Consider the following 27,984-nt stretch of genomic DNA (forward strand, 5'->3'; position numbering starts at 1 on the left):
AGTTTCAGTATGTAGAACAATGCCATAACGTACTTGCTGATCTATATGTGCGCATAAAATTGAGAAATAATGTATGCATACTATATAGTCCATAGAGTTATAGGCCTATATATCTCTCTGCTTGCATTTTATGGTGATGTTCACATGATTGGTACAGGTAACTTTTGGCATTGTTCTACATACCTGAAACTGTTTGTAAGTAGGCTACCTATACCATTACACCAATATGATGTCCATTTATCACCGAATAATTGCCTGGGGGCGTAGCCTTGGTCAAGTTCTAAGCTGTTTTCTGTGCTCAGTCGTTTCATTGCATACATACTTACATGTTAAGCTATTTATTTTAAATTATTAAAATTATGTTTGCTTATGTCATGGTAATGATGCCCAGTCATAAAATTTATTGGGGGTGTGGCTTATTATTAAACACAAAGGGTTTATTATCAAGCACAAAAAGGTGCATTGTTTGTGGCAGAAGCAGTGCATCAAATCGCATGAAATTCTGGTCAGTTTATACAATGGTGTTTCTTCATGACACACGTCACTTTTTGTGGTGAAGCATGATTACTGACCAGAGATATAAATTTTAAAATACCTACTTAAAAAGTACGATTTTGCTAAATCCTCCAAGATGACTAATGCTATTATTTCCAAACTGAGATCATATGTGGCCAACAAAGCTTAAAATTGTTTGAAGTGAAAAGGACCAAAAAATAAGCGTGTCCTAATTGCTGACACACTATTAATACTTGCGTGTTCTGGTATATCATGGTGCCATTGTTGAAAAGCCTCAATTTTTTGTCAGAACTGTTCAGACAATGAAGGAAATTTATCCTATAAAAACTTATAGTTGTTGATTATTCCGTTATGTAGTTAAGTAGCATAACATAGTTGACGAAAGCAAAATTTCAAACATGCAAATAGCTGGATCCAAATCAGCTATGAATCTGAGCTCTCTTTATGAAATAGAACTATGTGTGGTAGAGCCATGCAGCGATTTTCATATACTTTTAAGTTGGCGTGAATGAGAAATGTAGCCTTGAATGTGTAGTACTTGGAAGAAATATTTTTATAGTTAACGGGCGCTTATAAGGAATGTGTACGCTTGTTCGAGCTTGTTCAATTGATGTAGTCTGCAAGAATAAACCATTTGTCACTTATCCACAAAGGTTTAAGATTCGTACAAAAACGGCGATGGTTAAGGTAGCTGTAGTTTGGCTGTGTGTCCGTCACCAAGTGCGCTTCAGAAGTGCGCGTTAAACATGATACGAGGTCAGAAGCAAACGGTAGATGGATTTAGGCATTTTTGGTAAGTTTCTTGTTCATGTACGTATCCTATGTGTTCACGGTAGTAGTAAGCCATGCACTTGGGGTCGGGCAGTACTTGCTAATATTGAGCCAGTGGAATAAAGAAAAAATTTTCTAAGGATTTCACTGTAGCCCTTTAATACAGTTCTGTCAAAAGGAATGTTGTGATGGGTAACCAGGTGGGACTTCAGCTGCCTACACCTTCAACAGTACAATCTCCTGTGTGTTACTAGTCCTGCCCCAAGAGGACTTGCCTTAGTCTGGTACATCGCTTATAATCTCCAATCGATAAGTGCCCTGCTGATAGGGTCTGCGATGTACCAGACTAGACTTGCGTATGGTGCATAGGCATTCCAATGCTGGTTCGCTCGAGAGAGTGTCACTTCAATAGCCTCTGTACTACGATCTGCGACTGCAGCCAAAGCCGGTCAAGACTGATTTCGATTTTGACCATTGACGCAAATTTGCCTTAACTTTTGACTTTATTCCATAAATTTATACTACATTTTTGTTCGCTACTACTCACCAAGCTTTTACTGTGCTGAGTAAACAGGTTGACCTTTGTTTTTGTAAAATCGGCCTTGTCCTTTGACCTGTCTCTTTGACCTCAGTCAGAGGTCGTAGTACAGTGGCTATTGGCTGTCGTAGGCTTTGTTAAGTGTGTTGTGTAGCGTAGTATCACATAGGTATATGCCATAATACATAGCATTCAGTTTATGCTCAGTGGCTATACAGTAAATTGACCAGCTTGCCACGGTACTTTTCATCATCAGAATGTTGATTGTAGGGGTGGCCTGATTCCAGGTTTGATGTACCCCACTGCAACTTTAATGCAATCAGGAGCAGTGGCGGATCCAGGATGGGGCATTTGGGGCAAATGCCCCCCCCCCCCCCCCCTTCAAGAAATTGCATACAAGATCGAGATACTCTAATAGAGCAGTCAATTACTCTAATAAAGCAGTCACAATGTTCATGAGGTAGTGTAGCTTACCTATGAAGCTATAAATAGGATTTTATTTTACATAACATGCAGACGTGATATAGTTGGTAAGGATAACTAGCTATTATTGTTGTGACCTTTTTTTTTTTTTTTTTTTTTGGTCTTCAACTGGTTTTCAGCAAGTTTTTTTTGGTCTTCAACTGTTTTTCAGAAAGGTGCCCCCCCTCTTTCGAAACTCTGGATTCGCCCCTGAGGAGGAATTGGTCTCAAGTGCATGCTGTTGTCCTTTTTTTAATTCCTTAATGCATTTTTTTCAATGGTAACTCAATTGGTTATTCAAGTGTAGGCTAAGATACACTTAAATTTTATGAAATGCAAGCATGTTATCCAATTGTTGATGCTGTTGGTTGTTTAAAAGATGGAAGCGGAGAAGAGTGGCTAGTGTTTATACACGCATCACTTTCAGAATATGGAGACCGTATATAAGTCTGATCAGCTTGTTTTCTGACTCCCATTATGTACAATCAAACTGGCTTTTTACTAGAGATTATTTGGCTTTGATGCTGACTTCAAAAACACACTATTAGTGTAGGAAAACCCCAATCTCAAATTCCGAATCTTGGCAATAAACATCTAAAAGCATTTGAAATAATTATGGTATATTATCAACTGAATGAAAGTTTTTTTTCTTTCAAAACAGTGACCATGAGAAGTTTTCTGACCCCTTCCGTTCTACTAATATAACTACTAATATAACTGTTTTGGCTTTACTTTGCTTAAAAATATTTCGTTGTCTTTGAACTGTCATTATTACATGTACAGTACATAAAAAATAAGGAGAAATTTCTTCAAAGGTGTGAATATAGACCAAACCCTTGTATCCGTTTGCCAACTTTTGCTGTCTGCTGGTTTGAAAGTTAATTCCAACATGTCGAAGAGGGCCAGAAGTGTTAAATTTCATCTCTATGACATGTTGGAAAGGATCATTTTACTGTCTCAACTTTGTTTTACGGTCAAATGCTAACATGTGGTAATCCATTTCAAATATTAGCGATCACTTTAATGAATAGAACCTTAGGATAAAAACAGTATCCTGGTAATCAAGATGTGTTGCTTTTCCGTACAGAGGCTACTGGGACTGTCATAGGTTACTTCCAATTTTCCGGGGTTTACATTACTGTATGGCAATAAGCCTGCATGGCATGTGCAAGTACAATTTTGTGAGCTTAAGCACATGTATCTATTATGTGAAATATTGATCTGTATCTAGAGTGAACAAATGGCTTACACATAAATTGTGATATGCACTGTTAAAACTGGGTAGTTATATTAGCACACATTATGTTGATTTAACAACCTCCTTGAAATGTAATTGTTACTATACAAGTGCTAAAATCACTAAACAGTGGTTAGTTTACACTTTCTATGTAACTGTAGCATCAACCTTTGTGCTAATTCAGCATGGTACTTGTTATTTTAGCAGGTCATTTTGGTGCTATGAAGTGCTCAATATTCAACTGTGACTCTCACATTCAAGCAGTGACATGTGCATGATTCGGTACCGCTGTTGCATAGCTACTTCACAACAGAGCGGAAGGAAGTATACAACACCAACAATAAATTCTCCGTGGCAGTTGAACAATAATACCAAAAAGAACAACATCTCAAGATGATCTCTTTTTAAATATGATTTAAATTTCACAGTTGCTTGTCAACTTATATACTTATCATTTACATATATTAGCAATGACATGCACACAGTATGTACCATTACAGTATCATAAATGTATTTATGTTCGACAACGGAGAGGTACAGTATAGTGGTGGCTCCAGGTGTATATGTACTGTCTATAGGTAGGTAGGGGCAGGGTCCACTCCACACCATCGAAAATTCTTTCGCTTCGTGCCTGTCAACTTGTACACTCAACTGCAAAGAAAATACGCCAAATACGTTAATAAGGCTGTTTAACTTACCGTGTAAACATTAACTTGAAGTGGGATTCTCCTTTTCCCACACTCCTGAAGGCGCTCTCGCTATAACTTCAAATAAAAATGATAATTCTTTCGCTTCGTGCCTGTCAACTTGTACACTCAACTGCAAAGAAAATATGCCAAATACATTAATAAGGCTGTTTAATTTACCGTGTAAACATTAACTTGAAGTGGGATTCTCCTTTTCCCACACTCCTGAAGGCGCTCTCGCTATAACTTCAAATAAAAAAAAATAGTGCACTCCAGCTGTAGTAAGCACTGTACATATTATACAATAGTAGTAATATATACACAATATTTAACATTAGTCATTAGGAGGAGTGGACTCCCTGAGTCAGGACAGATCTGCCACTTGCTCTCAGCCAGCTGACAGTGGGAAGTGTTGCATCCTATGTGGTGAAAGAGGTAATGTTAAACAAATGACTATGTACAGAAACTGGGGGAGTGCTGAAAAGTATTTTGTGCACACACACACCTTGGCGAATGGCCACTGGATGACGGCTATGCTTGTAAGAAACATTTAGTAGAAGCCAAGTGACACCATAATGACACCACATTTACACCAAAATGGAAAAATGACAATTCTCCTAAAGGCTGTATACACCCACAGTGTTGCAACAGATTTCATGAAAAACTTATGAAGCCTGCTTTTGCTACAATTACTGCCTTGGAGACACACCTTGGAGTGCAGGTATCTGATGACGTCCCATTTCTGTTGTGTCCGCCTTGCTATAGCAAGGTATACAATCACTTTAACTCCCCGAGTAGATGTTCGTCTTGTGGAGCTACATCAAAACTTGGACAAAAATTCATTCGCCACAGTCCCAATCCTACACTGATATCACAGTACCTCACAGAAGCAACTGGCATTGAGATAGTCATAGGACCAAGTGACAGAATATGCACAAGCTGTTACAACACACATAGCAGCATAATCAAGTCCACAGAGTGCCAACTAAATGGTTCAGATGAGAAGCTAGAAAATGACATTGAAACATGGGAGGTCACCATTAGAAGGCATAATGATGATGAACTAACAAATGCAATTCTTACTTCAGTAATATTTGTTGCCCAGTCTTTACTGTCACAAAAGGCCGTACTCCTGCCATGGGTATGCCAAGTATTTCTTGAAGCCTATGGAGTCCAGTGTAGCGAAGAGGTGAAGTCAGTCTACCTAGAGGAGGGTGACAGGAAAATTCAATTTTCATCTCGATGGCTACTAGATCACCTTATTGTTCACCTGCATCCCTATATGATGCACAAGTGTGTGCATATGAGATTCGGTACAGTCTTGTATCGAAGGGGTGTCGATCTCTTGGTTGCCTTGTCTTGGGCTCTCAGTTCATCACAGCTTGTGCCATCGTTTGAACCTAGTAAACAAGAAGATCACAAATCACAAGGCAAACATCCTAACACAGAGACCACGCTGAAGGAAGCTAGAGCCATAATAAATGATTTGATACATGAAGAAATCAAAAAATTATCACCATCACTTTTAATCAGTATTGATGATAGTCTCAACAATGTGAACCCATTACTACTAGATTTCTTAACATCTATCACTGACACTATCCGAGAATGAGAACCTTCTAGCATTACCTCACATACAAAGAAAATTCGATTGTTTTTTATCTTGTGTCAACTAATGTTTTGTACCAATCCAAAGAAACCACCACCAATCTACGATATAGTAGCAGATACCATAGAAGTTTGTGGGGGATCTCGGAAACTAATGAGAATTTTAAATAGATTGGGATGTTCCAGCTCCCTAGACACTCATGACAGATTTGTGACTTACCATGCTACAAGTCAACGTCAGACAGCAATCTGGGATGACATATCAAGTACATGCTTTACCATAGCCTCTATTGATAACTTTGACATGCTGCAGAGTTACTCTGATGTTTACTGTGGTGACCAACAGCGGAGTTACCATGGGACAACTCTGCAGCTAGTACAACCAGGAGTAGCATTAACACCTGAGTTTCAATATGAATCAGAGATGGCCACTGCCGCAGCAGGTACAGACATGGAGATGACCACGCTCCCACCACAATCACCTCCCTCTAGCATTCAAGAGTGTAATCCAGCTTTTACAGTCAATAAATTGACTTGACAGCAGCAACGACAAATGTCACCAGAGAACTCTCCTCACAAGCAAGGAAAGAATGGGCCAAAGCAGCAAAGGACTGTGACAGTTAATAGCTTAGTACCTACTGTACAAACCAACTTTGATACACTACCATCACCTCAACTAACACTTACCTTCGAGAGTTTTCTAGAAAATATTCATGAAGCAAATAAGAGGATTGCCTTGGAGAATAAGCTATTTTCATACATCATCCAGAAGTATGGTTTGCACTTCCACCATCACACAGATATCGTACCAACAAATGCTGTTATCAGTGATGTTAGAGTATTTCTAGATGACAACAGACACTGTGATTTACAGCGCACATCAGCTGTGCATTATATGGAACTGTTGGATGAGAACCCTGACTGTGCAGAGACAATGTCAATGGTAGCAGAAGACCTATTGGCAAAATTTGATGGAATCCAGGATGGATGGGTAGTTTTAGTGGGAGACGGGAAGACATACCGACACTTATGAAAGTCAAGAAACAGTATAGCACACTGTTGAGAAAGCTTCTAATTTTTCCAGGCGACTGGCACATTTTGAAAAACTACCAGCCTATTTTAATAAAAGAATATTACTCTGCCGGTCTAAGAGAGCTGGCCAAGAATTCTGGCTATCATGGTACCACACTAACATCATTGGAGCACTGCTCCAACTTTAAGCGTACACACTATTTCTTGCTGCAAACATGGGAGGCCTTGTACAGGGAAATGTGGCATGCGTATGTTGTAACCAGTGAGGCTACAATCACTAAGGATATCACTTGCATACTCCTTACTGGCATACAGACAAAGAATTCACCTAAGAACGTAATGCAGAGAATTTCTGAACTGGTGAAGGACTGCCATAGTGAAGAAGACTTTAAGAAGTTTGTCAAACGGATGGGTGAACATGACAAAACATGGAAGTTTTGGGCCCAGTTTGTTTTCACTGATTGTTTTTGTTACTTTGCTCTGTATTTAGCCATAAAGAGTAGTGATTGGGAGTTACGCATAGCCAGTTTGAAGCTAATGGCTCCCATGTCTGCAGCATTTGACAGGGAATACTATGCCCGAATATTACCACACCATCTGGGTGAGATTCAACACTACCCACCAATGATTTTAAACTGCTTGGAAAGAGGAGCATTTACTGTCAAGCTAACTGAGCAGCATTGGCGAGCTGTAGCCCTTGATGAGGCCCATGAAATGTGCATTAATAAGGATTTAAAGACTGCTATAGCTCGCCCTACTAAACCTTACCTGCAGAAAACCAGTTTATTTTTAAATGGTCGGATTAAGCTGCACAAAAATTTTATTGAAGAATTGTTCCCAGAACGGTTGGGACACCAGAAAGTGCCTAATAATACCATCCTTGATGACTCTCCTCAGGCTTACAAATATGAACAAAATATCAAACAACTTTGTGGTCAGAAAATCATTTGTTTTGTGTACAGCCTAAGAACAGGGGAGGCTGTATTCCGCGGAATACGGAATAGCGGAACAACCCTACTACTACTACTTACTACAAGGCTTTTAACCATGCAATAAATTCTAAATGTACCTTGCAACAGTTCAGCTGAGGAATCATCGCTGAGGCAGCCGGCCAAGAAATCCAGCACTGAATTCATTAGCGGTGGACTGGCGATCGTTGATGACAATAGAACTAGCTAACGATTTTCCTATGTCAGCTATGTTCAGTATCACTCTGTATCCCACAGAAACAATAATCGATTCCAGTTCGGTGTGCATTAAATAAGTACTAAAACGTAGTGTGCTCTAAATAGAGTAGTGCATTAAATAGAATCATTCACCTCGTGGTTCGCCTCGTGTTGTTGCAAATACTGTGCGCTTTAATTAGATCTGCTATGCTATCCTTTGTACGTTCTCCTTTTAAAAAGAAAGCAAGGTAAGTGCATTATAGCTAGTTTAAATATTTTGCACCCTTAGGCTTGGTTAATTTTAATATTACGAGCCAGTGGCAGGTGACAGCGAATATTAACATTTTATTTACTATTGCTAATGTTAATAGGCGTGCGCAGGAGAAAGTGATTATAATATCTGATTCTGATGATCACAGTATTGAAAACCGATCCAATGCCGAATATTGCTTAGATTCTCCACCGATTATTCCCAGCTCTGATAGTGATTCTGTGTCGGAGTTACCAGATGATAAGCTTCCAATGGTACCACCTGGGTTGAAAACAAAGTTAGTATATTTTTTCAACATAGCTGATTATGATTTACTTCAACACTATCTAGGAATGGTGATGATTTATCAGACAGTGACTCCTCAGGTGGATGCAAGTCTCTGATGCAATCACAGCAGTATGTGTTAACAGACAGTGACTCCTCAGGCGAACCCAAGTCTCCAGTTCAACCACATCAGCTAGAGTAAGTGTGTCCCATGTGTAGTAGAAAAAGTATCATATAAGTTCTTTAGTGAGAAAGGAGACACTGTGGCTACTCAGGGCACAGTCTCTATAACAATAATTGAGTTGGTGGCTGGTACTATTCACTGATAATTATCAGAGTTGTGGTAAGCTAATAGTTTTAAGGTGTGAATAATGTTACAAAAGGAGTTGGGTTATGAATTTCAAAACATACTGTACAATGACCTTTGTGGTAAATTGACAGTATGTTATCTTTATGTTTTAGACAGCCACACCACTCCAGGCCATCCAGGCTATACCTATCCAATGCTCAGGTATGTGTTGTTGTGTATATATGTCATATATGTGTACATTATAGAACTTTGCGTGGGCGAGGTCAAAGGGAAAAGTGCACTTTAACTTTCTTAAAGTACACTCTCAGCCGGCCAACAGCTTCATCGACCATAAAGAGTACTTTATTGCACCGCAAATAATGCTTTATTCATTCAATAAAGTACTCTTTGTGGGCAATAAAGCACAGTTGCCCGCGTGCCTTAGTGTAGGCTAGTAGCCTACGGGGCTCGCGCCAGTACGATTAATCACCCAAGCCGGTGAAGGCTGATAGCCTCGCCGCATTGAGTGATCAATCACCCCAGCCAATACGATTTCTACCACTGGATTGCTTTTATAGACATACCTACATGCTTTGATGATGGGTGGGAGAAGGTAATGTTGCTGTTATGCTTGTTAATGTGAACGGACAAGTCACAGAAATACTTCACACCATGTGACTCACAATAGAATTGATTGTGGGTTGTGAGCAAAACCTGTCAAAAGACGCAATGAACGTCTACCATGCCAAACTATGGTGAACTACACGTGAGTTACTTTGTTAAACTGGTTTGTGTGTGTTCAGGCTGCTAATAGTTCGTGCAATGTATGTTAATTACGAGTTCTAGTTTTGGTGAAGCTACACGAGTAGAAAGTTCCATAAATCATTTAAAGCATAGCCTTGCTTGTGCTATATGAAAAAATAAAGTTCTAGGCCGCGTGCTTCGTACTTTATTTTTCATATATCACCCGCGGCTATGATTTAACATATACTTAGAGCTCAGCAGTATTGAAAGTTGAATACACGGTATTAATTTCAGGAAAGTATCACTGTGTATCGGTATATAGTAAGCTTTATATTGTTAATATTGCATAATTTCTTGGGCCTAATATCACGCAGTATCATCCCAAAACCCCCCCCAAAAAAATAAAAAAATAAAGGTTCAGTACAAGTTAGCATAATTATGTTGTAATGTGAAAATGTCAAGTTTTTGTTTAAGGCGTGTCTGCTAAAACATGAACAAATTGGATAACTAAACACCACGTGCTGGGTTAAAAGCAATCCTAAAAAGGTATTCATAAATATAACAGTGTTTTAATTTATCATGTATCAAAATGCTGTCACGGTATGATCATTGGTTATGATACCTTATCACACTAACGGTATTACCAATATATTGCAGAGCAATAGTGGGTAATAGTCTCGCGTAGCCAGACTGCTATTTCAGTGCAGGGGCTTATAGATTAGAGATTATAAGCACCCGCGCAGAAAAGAGTGTGGTCCAGTTCGTATAGGCAAGTCGGCCTCAGCACCTTTGTCAACACTTGGAGTGCTGATCATAGGTACTGTACGTCATCTGACATTCACAATTATCCATATATGGCATACAAATGGGTAGGCCAATGATGTAGTGACCATTGGGATGACGTGGCCCCAATAAACACCCAACACCACGTTGTTGATTCTGTGAACGACTTGTCTATACAAACTGGACCAGACCATTTTCTGCGAGGACGATTATATATTCTCTAATTGATAAGCTCCTGCACTGAAATAGTGGTCTGGCCACGCGAGACTTAGTGGGTAATTTGTATTTTTTGTTTCTTTCTAAAGTTTATTTATTTTTTATGTGGGTCATAACTTTTGTTTGTTTACAGATGATGATATTCCAGGAGGAACATACACTGTAGCTATCTAGCAGCAGCTGGGGACAAATTTAAAAATTTGATTTTTAATAATTTGATTTTTTTTAACTCAATCATGACAATGAATAAAAAAATACTTCTTTTATGATGCATATGCACTTGGAAAAAATTCGCCAACAGTGATATTTTTGCCATAATTATATTATAGCATAGCTATGGAGGGAAACTTTAGTTGAGGAAAATTTTGGTGAATTAAGGTAATTATCACTGTTGGCGATTCTGCACAAATACATTTGTGTGTGAACCTCCTGTATGATTCAGTACAGGGCCACACATATCATATATGCATTATAGGCATGTTTACAAAATTTAATGGCACATATTCATTTATTAAAATCTTGTAATTAGAAAATACAGTACAGTAACATCCATGGTGCTGCATAGTACTACACCTCCTTAATTGTACCTTACAGGATAGCATTGTTGTTCGTGAACTCGGTGATGAACCAAGGTATCAGTTCCATTGATGCATCATGGATGACCTGAGCTGCTGATGTATGTATGTATGTATGTGTGTGTACAGTGTCCTTTATAGAGAGGTTAAATGTATGATGACCTTTATAGAGAGTTTAAAATGTACAGTGTCCTTTATAGTGAGGTTAAATGTGTAGTGTCTTTATAGAGAGGTTAAATGTGCAGCGTCCTTTATAGAGAGGTTAAATGTGCAGTATCCTTTGTAATGGTGTATGTATGTATGTATGTATGTATGTGTGTATAGTGTCCTTTATAGAGAGGTTAATTGTACGATGGCCTTTATAGAGAGTTTAAAATGTACAGTGTCCTTTATAGAGAGGTTAAATGTGCAGTATCCTTTGTAATGGTGTATGTATGTATGTATGTGTGTGTATAGTGTCCTTTATAGAGAGGTTAATTGTACGATGGCCTTTATAGAGAGTTTAAAATGTCACAGGTTGTTATCAGGTATTTGGGTATCCCATGGAAAACTCAAAATTACAGGGTTAATTCCCAGCAATTCGTTGGAATATGTGAACTGTTCAAAAGAATTGGTCAATGAGTGAAGTACTGCTGTTTGATATAATATGTATATACCGGTGTTTAAGAAGTGGGAAATGATAGGGTATGTGGTTTTGCTGATAGCTCATGGTGTGCTGGTGTAAAGAGACCAAAGACTATTGTGTATTCTAAACTGGAAGTTTGTGTTGTTGTGTTGAGGGATTATAAGTGCTTGTTGAAATGTGTGTGATAAATGGCGACTTACTAAGGGAAGTAGAAAGTACAGAGGAAAGGCTTGGCTGTGAATATTGTTTGGTTTCATTTAATGTACAGATAGGTTAGGCTCATTATGTCATAGCAAGCACCGTATACAGGCATAGCCTTTCTTGTACGTCCTCCTGTGTCTAGCTACCATAACTACCATATCGGAGGTACCATAACTTTAATCTTGAATGATATAGCTGTGCATACTTGTGTTATATTTTAGGTTTATAAACTGTTGCATCAAGCTGATTTCACCAGTTTTGAAGGCCTATAAGAATGTTTTGAGCATCATGAACATTTGTTTTTAGGATTAGAAACACCATATCATCAAGTCAGGTATTGCAAGGAACACTTCAATCTAATTGTAATAATTATACTAATCATCGTCCCTTATTATAAACGTGTTTATCTTGCAGGAGCATTTAACGGTTTTCCTTGGCGATCGCCGTGTGTGGAAAGGTTGTGGTGCTCAGAGACAATGCATTACGGAACAAGATTGTCTGATGCATATACCAATCTTGGAAACAATTCAGTCTCTTTTGAAGACTGACGCTGTTCTATCAGGCCAGGTTAGTAAGTAAAGGTAGTATTGCATAATAGCAATTATAGGCTCTATGTGTGATGCCGGATTTGAAGAACAGTTGGATCAGACTTTTTCAAGTGCTTTCAGGTTTGTAACCTCGAAGTATGATAAAGAGTGTGTATTGTGTAGGTGCGTGTGTGCATATATGCATGAGACAACTCAGATTTTATGGATGTGAAAACTATATCATTTTTTTTCTTGTAGTTGTAGTTGTGTGAAGTTGTATTTTTTCTTGTAGTTGTAGTTATAGTTTTATACTTCTGCATTTTCCAGTCAATACCTTAGTCACATTGTGTTATACGTCCCACCATGCATGCTTGCTTCACACACTATGACAGTACATCTCTATGTCTAATGGCCATGCAATTTTACAAGCAATTAGAGTGTATGTATTCATCTTGATGCTCATCATATCTTTATTGAAGGTTTATAACAAAATTTATTGAATGGTGAAGTTTTAGTTGGTTGTAGGTGGACATAAATCAATGGAGTATCAGTGTGTGTGTGTACCAAACTGCAAAATATCACATGTAACAATGATTCATTAATTGATCAATAGTACAAAGATATCAAGTCTGCTTTGGTACATGCACCTGTATTTCAGTGATTTTATGTCCACCTGTTACCAACTAAAATTTCACCATACAACAACTTTTACTATACTCCTACAATAAAGAAACAATATCATCTCAGCAAAAACCAGCCTATTTGCACCTTTTCCAAATTTGCTTTTATTGTTTCCCTATTATCTACAAGGACCAAAGAATGGACTGCCAAAATTTCAGCCTAATATGTTGAGTTACTTTGGAATCATAGCATTAGGCAGTAGGAACAAACAAAACATCAATTTGTACAGTGATGGCTCTAAGTTTGGTATGGAATTGTTTCCTGTGTGACCTGTGTGTTGTTTGTGTTATGTGTGTATGCAGTGAAACAAACTGTCCACATTATGCTAGGATGCAATAACAGGGATGTACCTAGCTTTAGAATAGTGGCGGTTATAAGAGACAAGAGTGTAGGATAAAATGTGTGGGTCCTTAAGCTTGACAGGTGAGGTAGTGGCTATTTTTTCTGAGTGCTAGTCATAGCTAACTACTGCTAACCATTGTGGGAACATCCCTGCAATATTAGATAAGCCTCAAAAGCAGCTAAAAGTGCAAAGCCTCTATGCTATAACTTTGCCTCAACTGGTGTAAAGCACAATTGCGTTCTTTTTTCCAGGAGCTATAAACAACAAGTACCTTCTATTGGGGTTATCTCAGTTATCGCTTTTTCATGAGCCAACTGACCTTCAGCTGTTCATCAACTCTGGAATTTTACAGTTGCTAGGCAACCTCCTGTCTAGCCAGCAGGCTCAATTGGTGGTAGCTAATGATGACGAAAAGAACAAATATGTGCTCAACGAGAGAGTGGTCCTCAGCTGTTCTCAACTGCTGCAACTTATTGCTGTGAGAACTGGGTCAGTGAAATAAATTGTTATAGTGTGACTATGTCTTTTTGGTGCCTGCACGAAGTGTAGTTTGTGTGCATTTATGGTATAGTGTAGTGTGTTGTGTGTGCATGTGTGTGCCTTAAGAACTTGTAGCATCAATACCCAGTGAATGTCGTATAGTGTTCCTGACATGAGACTTGTACTGCAATTTGACAAGTGTGTTATTGTATGCTAAGTGGTAGCCATCTGATTGATGAATATATACACCTGCCTGTACATTGTAGGACTCAAACGATTATTTCCACGTACAGTGTAATTGCAGTTATCCAGAATTCCGTCCAGCCGAACTCCAAAATGATTGTTCTATTAGAGTAGTTGACGGTTCTATATATACATTAGAGCAAGTAATTGTTTTATTAAGATATTTATGCTTTTTACACACTATTTCAGATTTTTAAGAGTTCTGGTTCCAGAACGTTTGCATAACTGAAGTATCATTTCTACCCGGGTTCAAAGTTTAAATCCACTTATCTCACAAAGGAAATGTTCATATAAAAGCAGTATGTGAATACCACAACAATCAGATAATTTCGTTGCACTATAAAACAGTAGATGATAGGTTTTATGACCTTCTACTTCCTTATAAAAATATGGTATAGAAAGTCATCGATAGTACTGGTGTTTGTGCAGCCCCACATGCACCCACTAGGCAAGCACTACAACACTTGGAGTTAACACTGTAATGCATTGGCATGCTTCAAGTGCTTGTGCTTATGGTCAAGCTCCTTTACAAGAGCTTGAAGAAGTGTCGGGCTGCAGAGCTGCTTTTCAACACTTGTTCCATATTACAGGGAAAGACTTGATGTGTTGAAGTCAACACCTGAAGTAATCCAGTTTCTACTAGCTGCTCTATACCATCAACTCAACATCCTTTCACACTCCAGTCAGCTTGAAGAGGAGACGGCCGCTGCCAGAGACAAGCGATTGGTGGAGCTATTAGGTTTTATGCTTTTCCTTAAAATGCTTTTCTCAAATTTCCCTGGACTGATGGAGTTTGCTGACATCAAGAAATGGTTCATGCACTTCAAGAGTATAGCTACCAGTAGTTGCCAAGGTGTGTTGTATGATCTGAGTATATTTTGTAGTTATTAAAGTTTCTGCTATATCTATGAACACACAAACCTGTTGAGCAGGTTCACACTGTACTTACTGTTTGGTGATTATTGTTGGTTACCTGTTCTTATTCCAGACACTCTCAGTAAAGTTACCAAGAAGACCATCATACTGTCAATTCAGTTGCTAGGTGAACTATTGGTTACCAAATCCAACAGATTGTCAGTTGAAGTGGAGGCACAGGTAAAGTGGTGAATTGTGTGCTTGGTGGGTTTGGGAAAGACCTTTTTATGGAGGTATGAAGTGCACCTTAGCAATGTTGGGGACTGACTTGACATGGGCCAATGTAATGTAAGATGGTGTTGTTTACCTAGGGGGTGTCTGTTTACCAAGAGGGGGTGTCTGTTTACCAAGAGGGGGTGTCTGCAACAACAAGGCGTGAGCACTCCTTCCATGAGTGCCATACAGAAGGCCATCACAACTAATGAGTTGTCAAGACACTGCCGGAGAAGGACTCGTGGAGCAGACGAGACCTTCAAGAACATAGAGGCTTTGCTGCTGCAGTTTACCCCTGCAACTGATTCACTCGGTGTTCCTGTTTTCAGGTACATGTATCCCTGATTTCTCCTCTCCAAAGTTCATTTTGTGTACTTCATTCAGTAAACAGATGGTCCCCATCTGGAATGAGGAGAAGAAGCACATCCCGTGTATTCAGGATCCTCCAAGCGTGGCCCCGTATACTGTAACAGGACACATCAAGAAGGGTGGGGTAGAGCTGCCAGTGTTTCGATGTGCAAGAGGCACAACATCTCTGGAATCGTTTCACCTCCACCTGGCCAGGTTAATCTGCAATTTTTCACAACTGTGATGTAGTTGTTTTTCCAGATTTATCCCTGGGTCGTCTGCAAGTGATGTCCACTTCCAGGCTTATTTACTGGAGGGCTTGGCCAGGTGGAACCAGGCACGAGCACTGGCAGCAGCAGCAGTCTAGTATGCGCATTTTTAATTTGCAGCTTGCTAGCAAGGTTAGTTTTTAAATTACTACACCCTTGCTGACTGACGTATCAGGTCAACAAGGTCAGCGAGTCTGTCTCCGGCAGCAAGCTACTCCCGTACCATCACACACCAACATGCCGCAATGAGGGGGAGCTGTTTGGGGTGTCATACCTCTACAAACAAGCTGGCATGCTTCTTGAGCTCACTGAAGATAAGTTGGCTGAGGGTGAGGAGGGAGATGAAGAGCTACATGAAGAGCTACTGGATGAAGGGTTTGCAGAGGATGACACTGACACTGCCACCTTCACTGACACTGCCACCTTTTCTGAAGACCCCAGGATGGTTGGTACGGGAGTAGCTGAAGAAGATGATGAGGATGATGGTGATGATGATGACGATGAGATGGAAGTAGTAATTAATTGGACACAAATTGTAATATAATTATTTATGTGTCAGGATGATACTACCATTGATGATGGTACCACCATGGCAACCACCAGTTCCACCACCACTGCTTCCAATGACATTATATCTGCCAGTTCCACCACAGTAGACTCCAGGGGGATACCAGGATGGGAGAAGGTGGCACAGTTAGCCCAAGTGCTTGTTGGGCTGGACGGGCTATCTGTGTCAAATGAAGAGGTCCAGAAGATCAAGGCTCTCTGGGATGACCTGGATCCTTATAATAAGAGGGCTACAGAAGTGCTCCTTAAGTCTCAGCCACTGAATTTGAGGGGTCACTTTTGTGGTCAGAAGAGGACAGGTCACACGACCACAGAGCAAATGAGGAGGTATACTGACGTACTTAAGTGGTAGTAAACGATACTCTAGTATGTGTTACCACAGATGCATTCTCGCTGGAGTCTCTGTGACATTGTCTCCATTAAAGAGCCGTGTTGTGGAAGCAATCTGCTCACTACTGTGCACTAGGCATAATGTGTCAACAAGGACCAGCGGTGCCGGTATGGTCATGAATATAATATTGTTATACTGTACTGACACATTCCATGTAGGCGGACAGAAAAGAGCCTACCTGTCCAAATGGAAACTAATTTTGCAGGATTACACTGCCATCCGGGCTCGGCTGTGCAATTCCCTAGACCTGCTGGAGGGGACCAACCTTGTATTGTATGCTATTAATTAGACCACTTTGGTTACTCACTCTATTCGATAAGGCTGAAGTTTTGATTCTTTTATTGATAGCAAAAATGGTACAAGAACGAGGAGAGGAGGAAGGAGATCTTGGCTAGAATGCAGGGTCTAGAGATGGTAGCTCCACCACTCTGTGCACAGGAGAATCTTCCAGCAAATAACCAGCCACCTTCCCCTCCTGCCCCTCCAGCACCACACCATCAATTCTCCGAGCCGGATGACACATCTGGACAGGCTAGGATCAGAGCTGTTGCCGGCACTGGTACTCATGTGGGTTCTCGGGTCCAGTGCACAGTAGTACCACCGGAATTGGCTGCCCCACTAACAGTGACACACAAGCAGCGAGCTGGTAATCCTTAGTAGTATAGTCATAACAATTATTCTATAATTTGCAGGGATTCAAAGAACAGGAAGTGGAGACAGGTATGTTAAACCTTGTGTACGTCAATTTTGTGTATGTCATGTTTTAGGAACTGTGTGTCATACCGTCATTTGGCACCGTAAGCGAGCACTGAAGAGAAGGATGGAAGAAACTGCTGCTGCTGGACAGGAGGGACCTCTTCCTCCACCACGCCAACACAAAAAGCATAAACAACATGATTGCAGCAAATGCCACCAGCCTTTGAGTGGTAATTACAAACTAGACACTATATGTCCTGATTGTTCTATTTTAGTGCATAGTGGGCACACCCAGTATTATGGGAACTGGTACTGCCCAAACCTACCAGGGAAAGTGCCAGTTGCTGAGTGGAGGGCACAACAGAAGGCGAACCGAGTTGCCCAGAGGGAGAGAGAACAGCAGCGGCAGCGGCAGCTGCCGTAGGAAACAGACTAACAATGAGAAGGTTTGCCTTGATGATCTGGGCATAAGATAATTCAGTGGACTGACTACTTCCAGTAGGCGCCCAGTGATCACAATGAAGGACAGTGTAACCCATCATGGTGCTGCAGGAGTGGACTTTCTGAATGTAAGTGTACGATTTGTTTGTACATGAATGGAGTATACTATTATATATTAGGGAGCAGTGGTGGAACAAGTTTTTAATGACAATATATACCAAAAAATATTCAGTGTATGCTTATTACTAGTAGTAGTGGTATGTCACTCTTTTTGGTTTAACTTCACAAAAGGTGGACTGGAATCTGGTCGCAAAAATTTCATGGAATTCGCTTTATAATATGACATCAACCCTCTGCATCCTGATCACTATATCTCCATAATATCCTTACATTAACTACAGTTATGTGCACCCTGTGCAATCTACTCTAATAAAGCAGTCACTTTGAATTGTGAATTAATTAATTGTACCAAACATTCAAGTAGTTCCGTTGATTCCTAGTGGGGCTTACCGGTTTATGCCAAGTAAGATTTGTTTGAAAGAAGAATGCGGCAGTACTTTCAAGGACCTTGATCCTTTTAATGTAGAGACCCCCTGTACATGTGTTTTGTTACTTTTCTGTAGTTGAACTTCATAAAGTCTGTAGGAATCCACTTACCAATGTCAGCATTGCGTGAACGTCCCAGACAAGTCTTAGAACTGAACGAGTATACTTAAGGAGGGCATGTGTCTTACAATTGAACCAGGACTGTACTTTGTGGATGCAGTAAGTTGAGCATCATTTAGAACAAAACATGTTGCGTGTTCCCATAGCTACAGGGTGCAGCGTTAGCCAGAAATGTTTCATATTAACAGAGATATGTTGGAACCATTCCAAAACTTCAATGAGGTAAGCATTTGTTAACAAAATCTGTCGTTCTATGCATCCTTTGATTTTTGTTAGCCTGGTGACACATTGCAATTGTGACCCTTAGGCAACTTTTTAAACAAAGTAGGATGCATGTTCTCTGTACATTGCAGGGATCACCTTATTTCCATCTTTATTAGGTACGTATTGAAGATGATGTAATAATCTCCTCATACTGTGGGGGGGGATTAAGTCCAGGATGATCAACATCTCATAATTTTCTGGACTGGATTATCACTATGTGTATTATGTTGAATGTGTTGATAATGGTATTAATTTGATATTCGTAAGCTTGTGGATGTTCTAAACACGTGCATGCTCGTTGTATGTTACTATCTTATGACCTGATGTGCTTGAGGGGTTATATAGGGTCTTGATATTGATCTCGCCTATGTCACTTGAGTCTGGTGGCCTTAGCTTGTTTGATTGGTGGTATTTCCAGCTGTCCAGCACTGTAACACATTGCGCTTGGGAACGGTGGCAACGGCAACCCATCCAGCCTGTAAAAATAAATCAAACCATTGACAGTAAGTAAGAAACAAAAAGTGTGGAGATCTGGAGTACTTGATAGTGACATAGTTACTGTCTATGATATTGATGATTACACAGTGTGACCATAGATAAGAATACTACAATCCTTTACTACAATCTTTTACTGACTGCTCTATTAGAGTATATCGATCTTTTGTGAATTTTTTTATGGAAGAAAAAGGGAAGGAAGTGTCCCCCATCCCCTAGATGGGCCACTGATTATAAGGTTTAGTTAGAATGATGATTACCATGACTGAACACTGACTGTTCTGGGCTCCCCTCTGGGGCCTGTTGTCTGGAGGCTGAATAGGAGATGTTGTACAAGTTATGCTGATGCCTATAGCTAGCATATCAAGCTAGCTAGCTTTACTCTGCAAAGCCTGTGACATATAGCTACATGTACAAGGGAAGCCCCATGAACTCTCATTACCTAAAAGATGGATTGATTGCTACTGTCATGTGAGTGGAGGCCCTATTAGCTCTTGTGTAGATGAGGGTAACTAGCTATACAATGGATTATAGAGGGCCTATGGCTATAGTGGGCTACTGTTAAAAGATCGTGATGGTGTATAGAAACATTCGTCTGATAGCCACTGAGAGCAGTGTAATCTGCTACACGTAGTGGCTTCGATTAGTGGAACAATTAACGCTTGGAGGCCACAAAAGGCAGGCCATTCAGCTTAACAGCTGAACTTTGGGAAATTGGATTTGGCGAAATCCAATTTCCCAAAACTACTAAGCATAAAACTTTAGCGTTTGGAGCGCGCAGCGCGCCAAGTGCTAAAGTTTTATGCTTTGTAAGTATAAATAATAGGATGCATATATGGTGGAAAGATACCTGCATAAAACTCTATCCTTTGATTCTTTCTATGTGGTAATAATTGAATGATGGAAAGGTACCCTCATCCTCTTATCTCTCCGCCATCCAAATACTATATCTATGCAAAGCATAAAACTTTAGCATTTGGCACGCTGCGCACGCCAAACGCTAAAAATGCTAAATTTTTACACTTTGTAGTTTTGGAATTTGGAATTAATGAATTCCAATTTCCAAAGTTTATATTTTTAAGTGCTTCCAGCTTTTAATGCGATGGTTACGGTGGTTGTTGTGGCTTATAGGCGATAATTGAAGCCATTGTATACAGACCTTACTGTAAGATTTTCTAGGTTTTCTGTGTGGGTATTGTTTAAAGGAAGCATGCTAAATGCATTATCTACATTACACAGCTACAAGATACAGGCTTTGAGCTGCAGCACTAGCTCCTGCTAAACGTCGAACTATCCTAATAGAACAGTCAGTACAATTATTCATAAAAATGAAGTCATTGTGATTAATGATTTGGCTATAGCTATACCCACAAAATAATATGTTTGGAAGCATGATCATGAAGGCTTGCAATTGCAAGATGTGAAGACAGAGACTAGTCATCTAATCAGCGTTACATTGCTTGCAGTAGCCCAACACTTGCAGCTTCCTGTCAGGATAACTATGCAATTTAAAAGCGAGGTGGTTTTCAGTGCACATGTAGGACTGTTCAATTTATTGGACCATGTCTTCTCACTGACCAAAGATATATACTGCTGCTCCTGTGTCAAGTTCCATCACTAGGTGATTGCCATTCAGTTAAACAGGCACATTGTAGCTTTCAGGAACTGTTGATGAGACTGAATGTACGTGGATTATGTCGGCAGTGGAATCTTCATCTGAAGGCTCAGTGTTCAGCTGTCGGAGGTCATCATTGTTAATGTGATCCACTCCATCCATTGCGTTTGCCAGACTTTGTTTCTGAGGACTCTTTCTTATGACTGTTGTGACTCTGCTGTGTCCTCCTCTTTCCAGCTTTGCTTCTGCCAGCTTTAGCAATGTGGTCTGTGCGAAAGCGCTTGCAATTGTTGCAAACCAACTAAACTACTCCTCGCCATTTGTTACATTTTAAGTTAACGAACAAAATGTATGAATAGATAGTTAACACAGAGCCATAACACGTACAAATTCTAAATATTATATTACAAGCACACATACAGAATATATTGTAAATCAGTTACACACACTTACATCAATAGAAGATTACATCATATGCAAGTACAACATTTAAATGTATACAATCACATTGACTATCCTAATGTGTGTGTTACTTTAATTTTAGTTGTCAGTGAAAATCTGGTTTTCCATCTTTTAAACCTAAACGTTAAGATCAGAATACACATAAAACTTGTTTTATGTTGCTTACCCACATACCAGTTGGTCAGATGTAAGGCATAACTACTTGTGGTGTCTCCTCTTCATTGACCTCTCCTTCTCTTATTGACCCCTGCCTCGCACTTGCCTTTTATTTGTCACTTGACATACTAGCAGAGAGTTGATGACGAATAGCGGGCATGTCATCCTACAAATGTTTCAGCAGAGTGACTTTGACTGTTCGTCTAGAGTATTTATGATAGCAAGTGTTTCACAAAATTAATAGTCACTGTATGTGTTACCTTCTTTTTATCCATACTGCTGTCCTGAGATCGACACCATCACCATGAAAATCTTGTTTGAACTTTCTTTGGGCATAAGGTTCTTGTACAAACTAAATGCAGTAAAGACATTACCACAAAGTGCATACTGACACACTGCTATAACATACCGATGGAAGTGGTTGTTGAAATAGTAAAATAGATTGGTGTAGCCAAATGCCAACTGTAATACCTAACACGAAACAGAATTTTTCATACTGTATGTGGCAAGATGTTATACATACATAATATAAAGAACTTCGTGTGGGAGGATCATGCTCATGCACATTACGGGATACTAAGTATTGCAAGATCTAGAGGCTCCCTGCTATCAGACACCCTGCTATCAGACATCCAGAATGTACCCAGGTATCTTGGGATACTAAGTATTATAGGATCTAGAAGCTTCCCACTATCAGACATCCTGGGATGTACTCAGGTATCTCGGCATACTTAGTATTGTAGGATCTAGTGGATCCATGCTATGAGACGTCCTGGGATATACTCAGGTATCTCGGGATACTAAGTATAATGACTTCAGACACACTGATATGAATATTTAAAGTATCCTTTTAGAACTTCATGAGGTGACAAAGTTGCACTAGTTCAAAAGCAGCTCTCAAGATGCATGCTCAACCTCCTCTGGTCCCAGGTCATTGACCATCCCTTCATATTCCCATGCTCACCTGAGCGGTGACCTTCAACTCCTTCACTTTAGTGTAATACTGGTTGATCAGAGGGTCAGCTTCTTCATCAGAACACTCATAGTTTAGACAAGGACTGACCAAGAACTCCTCGTGAAGATCAACACACACTTTACTAAACTTCTCCAGTTCCTAACAAGGACACAATAACATGTAAACACAACAACAACAACAACACCATATTAGGAAACAACTTTGAAGGCAAAACATTTGAGCAACAGTCAGTAAAATAAAAGTTCTATTTCTGAATGAGAAATGTCTAATAGAAATATAAACTAATTAGGAATGGTAACTATAACATTACCATAGAGACAGTGACGAGATGGTAGAATGTCTACCCAGCATGGGTAACAAAGGTTAAGGCACAATACACCAATGGCTAAGCACAACACCAAACAGTCAAGAAATCAAGCTCACAGCCTCATCCAAAAAGTTATCGATAATACAGTAAATACCAAAATCAACAACAACCAGTGGTAGAGTTTACATGATGACAACTAAGTTAATAATCGTATAATTGTAGTGGTGTACAACAAAAAATATGTTAGCTAAAGAAGTATCTCTCTCTGAGGAAGACTGTCACTTAACAATGACAATCAGCCAAGACTACGTACCTCCATGACAATTTCAGCTTGTTCCTGTACATGAGGACTAATTCTTTGTTTAGCCAGTGACACCTTGTTCTCCAAGTTGTTCCACCTAGTAATAAGATATGATATGATACACCTGAAACCTCAGCTATGTTGACCATCAGTTATATGTACATTAAAGTGAGTGTTCTATTAGAGTAGTTAATGTGACCTGCTGAGCGAAAACCTAACTCGATGGCTATTGCGATATTATTAAAACACACTACACAGGTAAACAACACATACTATAGCATATACAAAAATACTTTAGATGCATTTTAGACCATTTGGATAAACAGCAAAGCAATAATGGAGTTGTTGTAACTAATAAACCAGTGGATCCGTCTCTTTATGGTGAGAAAGATATTTTTTTGTTTCGCTTTCCTAACTGATAACCAAGATACCACTGTCCATCTATCAGTCAGTCAGTCAGTCAGTCAGTCAGTCAGTCAGTCAGTCAGTTCCACATATAGGTCACCTTTGCGGCAGATGATGGAAGAACTGGACTTGATCATGAGACAGAGGGTAGCCATATTTCTCCAGTATCACTTGTGTACGGTGGACAGCACCAAACTTGTAATCAACAACTTTCTGTTGGGAGCCAACCTGTAATGATGTTGTGGTGAACACACACCACATAAATTATATCAAGCAAATAAATCATGCAAAAACATTAACACAATAGACTAGTAGAGCCGTAGCACACCTTAGTGAACACCTTCATCAACTTCATAAAGGACTCCATGCTGTGGTGATCATAGGACAAGTGCTCCACTACTGGTTCTGTCTCCTCCAGGAACTTGCCCAGTGCATCCAGTGCTAACTTTGTCTAGTAGTGAAGTAGATCGTGTAAAATCATATATCAACACTAATAACACTTTACTGGACACTAAATGTAAATGTATACACCCACACTACACACACGCATGCACGCACACACGCATGTACACACCCACACACCCACCCACACAAACACACACACACACAACCTGTTTGGTCAAGAAGCTAGTATACGTGTGTATCCACTTGGTAATAAAAGCACACACAAGGTGCTTGGCAGGCTTCATATTCACACCAATCCACCCAACACTAACAAAGTCATCAACTTCAAATATCTGATCATGGATATCCTGCAAGTGTTACACATGATGTCATGGATGGTGATACTATAAGCAGAACATGTAGCACACCAACATGATGGATACCATGACTTCAAAGGTTATCAAATAATCATCCCATGGTATATATTAACAACACGTGATTGGAAGTCTTGTTTCATGCACCGGCACTCCTTGTTGTACAAGAAGAACATAATGTGCAGTAGCATATAGACCTTGTGCGAGCCAGGGTGTGGCACTCATTCCATCATTGAAATATCACATGATGGCTACCTAAGGTGAGTATGGGAAGGGAAAGACCTCATTGTTCGCTACAAATGTCTTGGCATACAACAAGCCCCTAGGAGGAAGAGAGAGGGATAATTTTGCCCTAACTGTAGGAGTGTGTAAGCAGAATTTGCATAGTATTGAGTCTACCAATGGAGTTTCCAATCTCTCCCTTGCTATCACAATAGTATCTATGATTAAGTGACTGTTCTATTAGAGTATTTGAACACAGCTTGGTCAATGGTAGTGCTTTTTGTCATCTAAAATTTTGACAATCAGTAGCCTAGTACACTCTTCTTCACGGTAGACAGATATATTGGTAACACATCACACACAAACCTTAAAAATGGAGATTTCCCCATCAAAGTCATCAATAGATGGCTTATTGTTCTCATCCTCTCCTTCACGACTCAACACCGATCGTTCCCTATAGGTACTCATGTGACCAATACTGCTTGTTGCCGAGTAAAGGAAACCATAATCAGTAGCGCCAACAGCAGACTTACTACTGCCAACTCTGTGTGATGCACTGGCTATCATCGAGTGAGATCGGCTGAGGAGAAGATGAATCAGTGATGTATGCACACAAATCAAGCTAACAATGAATGGTATGGAATCAGGAAATATTATTAAACCCTTCACAACACGGGAAGCCTCAAAAGAAAAAAGATTTGGTCTTTACAGGTCTTCTCTAAAACAAGAAAACATAATATATAAACTTGGCCAAAATTTTGCTGGAGCATAGCAAGGCTGCTTATCATATAACAGACAATATCACACTCTACCTAGTTGATGATCTTGATCGTGATCTTCGATTTGATATGGAGGATGGTCGGGGCTTGACAGACTCTGGTCGTGGCACCATCCGTGGCCGCGGCAATGTGTTACCTTGGAGAAAGTCATCAAACGTATGCTTCACATCTTGGTCCCACAAGAATGTGATTTCAGCAAACTTTTTCTTCAGTGACTACAACAAGAACACAATAGTTGTTATTACCATGGACTATTAGGAACTGTGCTGAGATGTCACCAGACAGAACCACTCTAGAGCTTTGCAAAACACTGTGACTATTTAACATGGCCAGTGTATGGTCTTTTCCACATACAGTGCAGTAAATTTATTTGCTGACAAAGATTACATGGGAAGTTCAACAGTACCTGACATTGCCTGGCGCTGGTCTCCAGGTGAGCACAGATCTTTTCAACGCTGGCAGTGATCTTTTTTGTCACTACGGATGACTGCATAGTAACAAGTTGTGGATGTCTAGTGGATAATATAAGCCATGTAGCAGGTTGACAACACTACACTACATACTAGAATAGCAACAATACAATGTGTAGACATATTCACCTGCAACTAAATACCATTCATTTCATGTACAACAATTTGATTAAAATCCTGTTAACAGGCCACATGCAATATGTTGTTATATCAATACAGCACAATACTACACACCCCAGTAGTTCCACTGTTAGCAGTGAACGGTTTCATAACTTTAGCCATCAACACGTAATCCTCCATCCACGTCCTAACAACTTCAGGAACACTTTCTAGTGCAGTCTGCTGATCCAGGGGAGGAGTGAAACTAATCGTCGACCCCACCAGCTCTAATCGAACATTCACTAGGCAGGGAATTGACTGACCCTAACCACAACAAATACAGTAAACTACATCACTGGCCAATGTCATTGAATAAGCAAAAAATTTATAATAAATCTATATATACACATGTAATTTCTGGTGGCCCCTGTATCAGTATTATTCACAGTACAAACTCAATACTGTCAGCTTTGGTAGTACAGGTGAGGTTAATGGTCATACAAGTCACCTTATGGGATGTACAGTATACACCATTCTGATACAGCTACTGGGGACCACTTGTTTATGGCTCCAATTTGTACCTGTTCATATTTGGCCACTCGGTCACTGAGGATCTTGAGAGCACTGAGAATGGTGTAGCATAGTCCATTGAGGATCATGTGATCCACGTGATGAAGGAAGGAGTGCCACGATGGACTATCATGGCTGATCTCAACCACCTGACCAGAAGGAGGAACATGTATACAACTGAACCACTCTATAGTGTTACTACATCACACAATACTCACCTCAAATATCTCACCTACAAGGTCTCTGATACGTTCACCTCATGGTACCAATATGGCTTCCACACAATCACACAATTCCCTGAGGGATAACAATACAACAAACATGTAACATGAGGGAGACTGGGTATAAACACGCACACAACTAATGGACTAATGATATTGCTCTAAAGGTCATAACCTAGTGCTGCTTTCAAGCAAATTCTTCACCACGGCCACAATCCTCAACTATACTACATAATATTGTAACAATAAACTAAAGTTGGTGAAATTGGCAATTCCTTACCAGATCACTAATTTTGCCCCTAGCACTCATCACACTGCAGTCTAAACCAGTAGCATACCATACCATTGAAAACAAAACCAACTGGGATTTAATGAAGAAAATTTAGCAGCACAAAAGACAACTGCAAATCAATGACCACTTAATTTGTCTACTTTAATTACTGGGTGACTGTCAGCTCCCAGGTGAGGTCGGATGACCTTTACATGCCAAATATATAAATTTGGTAATATGCAAACACTAGTGATCCCCATTGTTTCTTAGTATGTATTGCAAATCACATGGACCAATAATAAAACAGGTTATATACTAGTAACAGTATGTCTAATTAGCCCTCTGAACACTACAGGTAACAAGACCATGTTACCCCTTAATACACCACATCAACTATCATTACTTGTGTTTCTGATCCAGATGTTCCAGGGGAACCCCCTGTCCAGACTCATCATTAAATACACTCATGCCCCCGAGGTGTGTCCATGTGTCAATGATGCCATCAACCTTAGCCATCCTCTCCAACACAGCGTTCATGATATGGTGCAGGTCACCACTGATCAGTGCTGTTGTGTCAGCTACAAAGTCTTGTAACCTCGGACTACTCCAAGTGACCTCATCCAGACCATGAGATATCAACTGCAAGTAGTGTTATACACATGAGATCAACTGATTATTTCTCTGTTTTCTTTTTTCAGATGTATTATTGTATTGGTAGAGATCAACACTACTATATAGATGTGCGCCAACATCAATATTCCGACACCCGGTATAAATAATTTGCTATTAAGCTGATAAGCAAAGCTGATCTAATATAGTAGTGACACTGCTGGGATACTAAAGACCATA

The 27,984-nt window shown here is 39.8% G+C and overlaps 4 protein-coding genes and 1 long non-coding RNA gene across 18 annotated transcripts in view; 3 read left to right on the top strand and 2 right to left on the bottom strand.

Annotated features, from left to right (window-relative positions):
- LOC136255638 (uncharacterized) overlaps positions 1-8,154 on the bottom strand; it is a 13,584-nt gene extending 5,430 nt beyond the window's left edge. The window contains exons 1-7 of one of the 6 annotated variants that reach the window (XR_010701008.1): positions 7,920-8,154; positions 5,469-5,610; positions 5,294-5,414; positions 4,920-5,216; positions 4,391-4,456; positions 4,223-4,343; positions 4,017-4,175 (exon numbers count right to left, since the gene is read on the bottom strand). This is a non-coding gene — a long non-coding RNA (uncharacterized lncRNA). The other 5 variants (XR_010701007.1, XR_010701006.1, XR_010701010.1 and 2 more) reach the window with 5 other exon arrangements.
- Positions 7,766-10,840, top strand: LOC136255633 (uncharacterized). Of its 2 annotated transcripts, none has more exons than XM_066048448.1 (6): positions 7,766-8,264; positions 8,388-8,564; positions 8,618-8,749; positions 8,799-8,894; positions 9,014-9,062; positions 10,717-10,840. In XM_066048448.1, the coding sequence occupies exons 1-4, from the start codon at positions 8,224-8,226 to the stop codon at positions 8,875-8,877; spliced, it is 429 nt and encodes a 142-aa protein (XP_065904520.1). In that variant the 5' UTR covers positions 7,766-8,223; the 3' UTR covers positions 8,878-8,894; positions 9,014-9,062; positions 10,717-10,840. The 2 variants fall into 2 exon arrangements, with proteins under 2 accessions (XP_065904520.1, XP_065904521.1); XM_066048449.1 differs by lacking the exon at positions 10,717-10,840 and adding an exon at positions 9,529-10,493.
- Positions 10,841-11,177: 337 nt separating this feature from the next.
- LOC136254973 (probable E3 ubiquitin-protein ligase HERC1) lies at positions 11,178-15,978 on the top strand. Its single transcript, XM_066047693.1, has 9 exons — positions 11,178-11,259; positions 12,206-12,346; positions 12,399-12,551; positions 12,592-12,652; positions 13,787-14,024; positions 14,849-15,111; positions 15,247-15,353; positions 15,485-15,548; positions 15,716-15,978. Exons 3-9 carry the CDS (start codon positions 12,486-12,488, stop codon positions 15,976-15,978), a joined length of 1,062 nt encoding a protein of 353 aa, XP_065903765.1. The 5' UTR covers positions 11,178-11,259; positions 12,206-12,346; positions 12,399-12,485.
- On the top strand, positions 15,772-19,285 carry LOC136255619 (uncharacterized). 7 transcript variants are annotated; one of them, XM_066048429.1, is made up of 13 exons: positions 15,772-15,950; positions 15,996-16,135; positions 16,179-16,514; positions 16,563-16,897; positions 16,953-17,607; positions 17,654-17,681; positions 17,729-17,887; positions 17,933-18,103; positions 18,157-18,226; positions 18,722-18,863; positions 18,911-18,986; positions 19,041-19,088; positions 19,145-19,285. In XM_066048429.1, exons 2-5 carry the CDS (start codon positions 16,022-16,024, stop codon positions 17,248-17,250), a joined length of 1,083 nt encoding a protein of 360 aa, XP_065904501.1. In that variant the 5' UTR covers positions 15,772-15,950; positions 15,996-16,021; the 3' UTR covers positions 17,251-17,607; positions 17,654-17,681; positions 17,729-17,887; positions 17,933-18,103; positions 18,157-18,226; positions 18,722-18,863; positions 18,911-18,986; positions 19,041-19,088; positions 19,145-19,285. The 7 variants fall into 7 exon arrangements, with proteins under 7 accessions (XP_065904501.1, XP_065904502.1, XP_065904504.1 ...); XM_066048430.1 differs by having other exon boundaries at positions 18,160-18,226; XM_066048432.1 differs by having other exon boundaries at positions 16,953-17,068; positions 17,120-17,607; positions 18,157-18,863.
- A 2,338-nt stretch (positions 19,286-21,623) lies between these two features.
- LOC136255615 (dynein axonemal heavy chain 9-like) lies at positions 21,624-27,773 on the bottom strand. 2 transcript variants are annotated; one of them, XM_066048421.1, is made up of 15 exons: positions 27,539-27,773; positions 26,862-26,940; positions 26,655-26,792; positions 26,209-26,397; positions 25,911-26,016; positions 25,538-25,719; positions 25,092-25,305; positions 24,357-24,497; positions 24,074-24,196; positions 23,846-23,973; positions 23,353-23,437; positions 22,721-22,870; positions 22,166-22,227; positions 21,775-22,108; positions 21,624-21,717 (listed from the first exon to the last, which is right to left on the bottom strand). In XM_066048421.1, exons 5-14 carry the CDS (start codon positions 25,995-25,997, stop codon positions 22,024-22,026), a joined length of 1,257 nt encoding a protein of 418 aa, XP_065904493.1. In that variant the 5' UTR covers positions 25,998-26,016; positions 26,209-26,397; positions 26,655-26,792; positions 26,862-26,940; positions 27,539-27,773; the 3' UTR covers positions 21,624-21,717; positions 21,775-22,023. The 2 variants fall into 2 exon arrangements, with proteins under 2 accessions (XP_065904493.1, XP_065904492.1); XM_066048420.1 differs by having other exon boundaries at positions 21,631-21,717; positions 21,767-22,108.
- Positions 27,774-27,984: the final 211 nt, after the last annotated feature.

This window comes from Dysidea avara, chromosome 5 (assembly GCF_963678975.1).
Source record: "Dysidea avara chromosome 5, odDysAvar1.4, whole genome shotgun sequence".
Classification (NCBI taxonomy): domain Eukaryota; kingdom Metazoa; phylum Porifera; class Demospongiae; order Dictyoceratida; family Dysideidae; genus Dysidea; species Dysidea avara.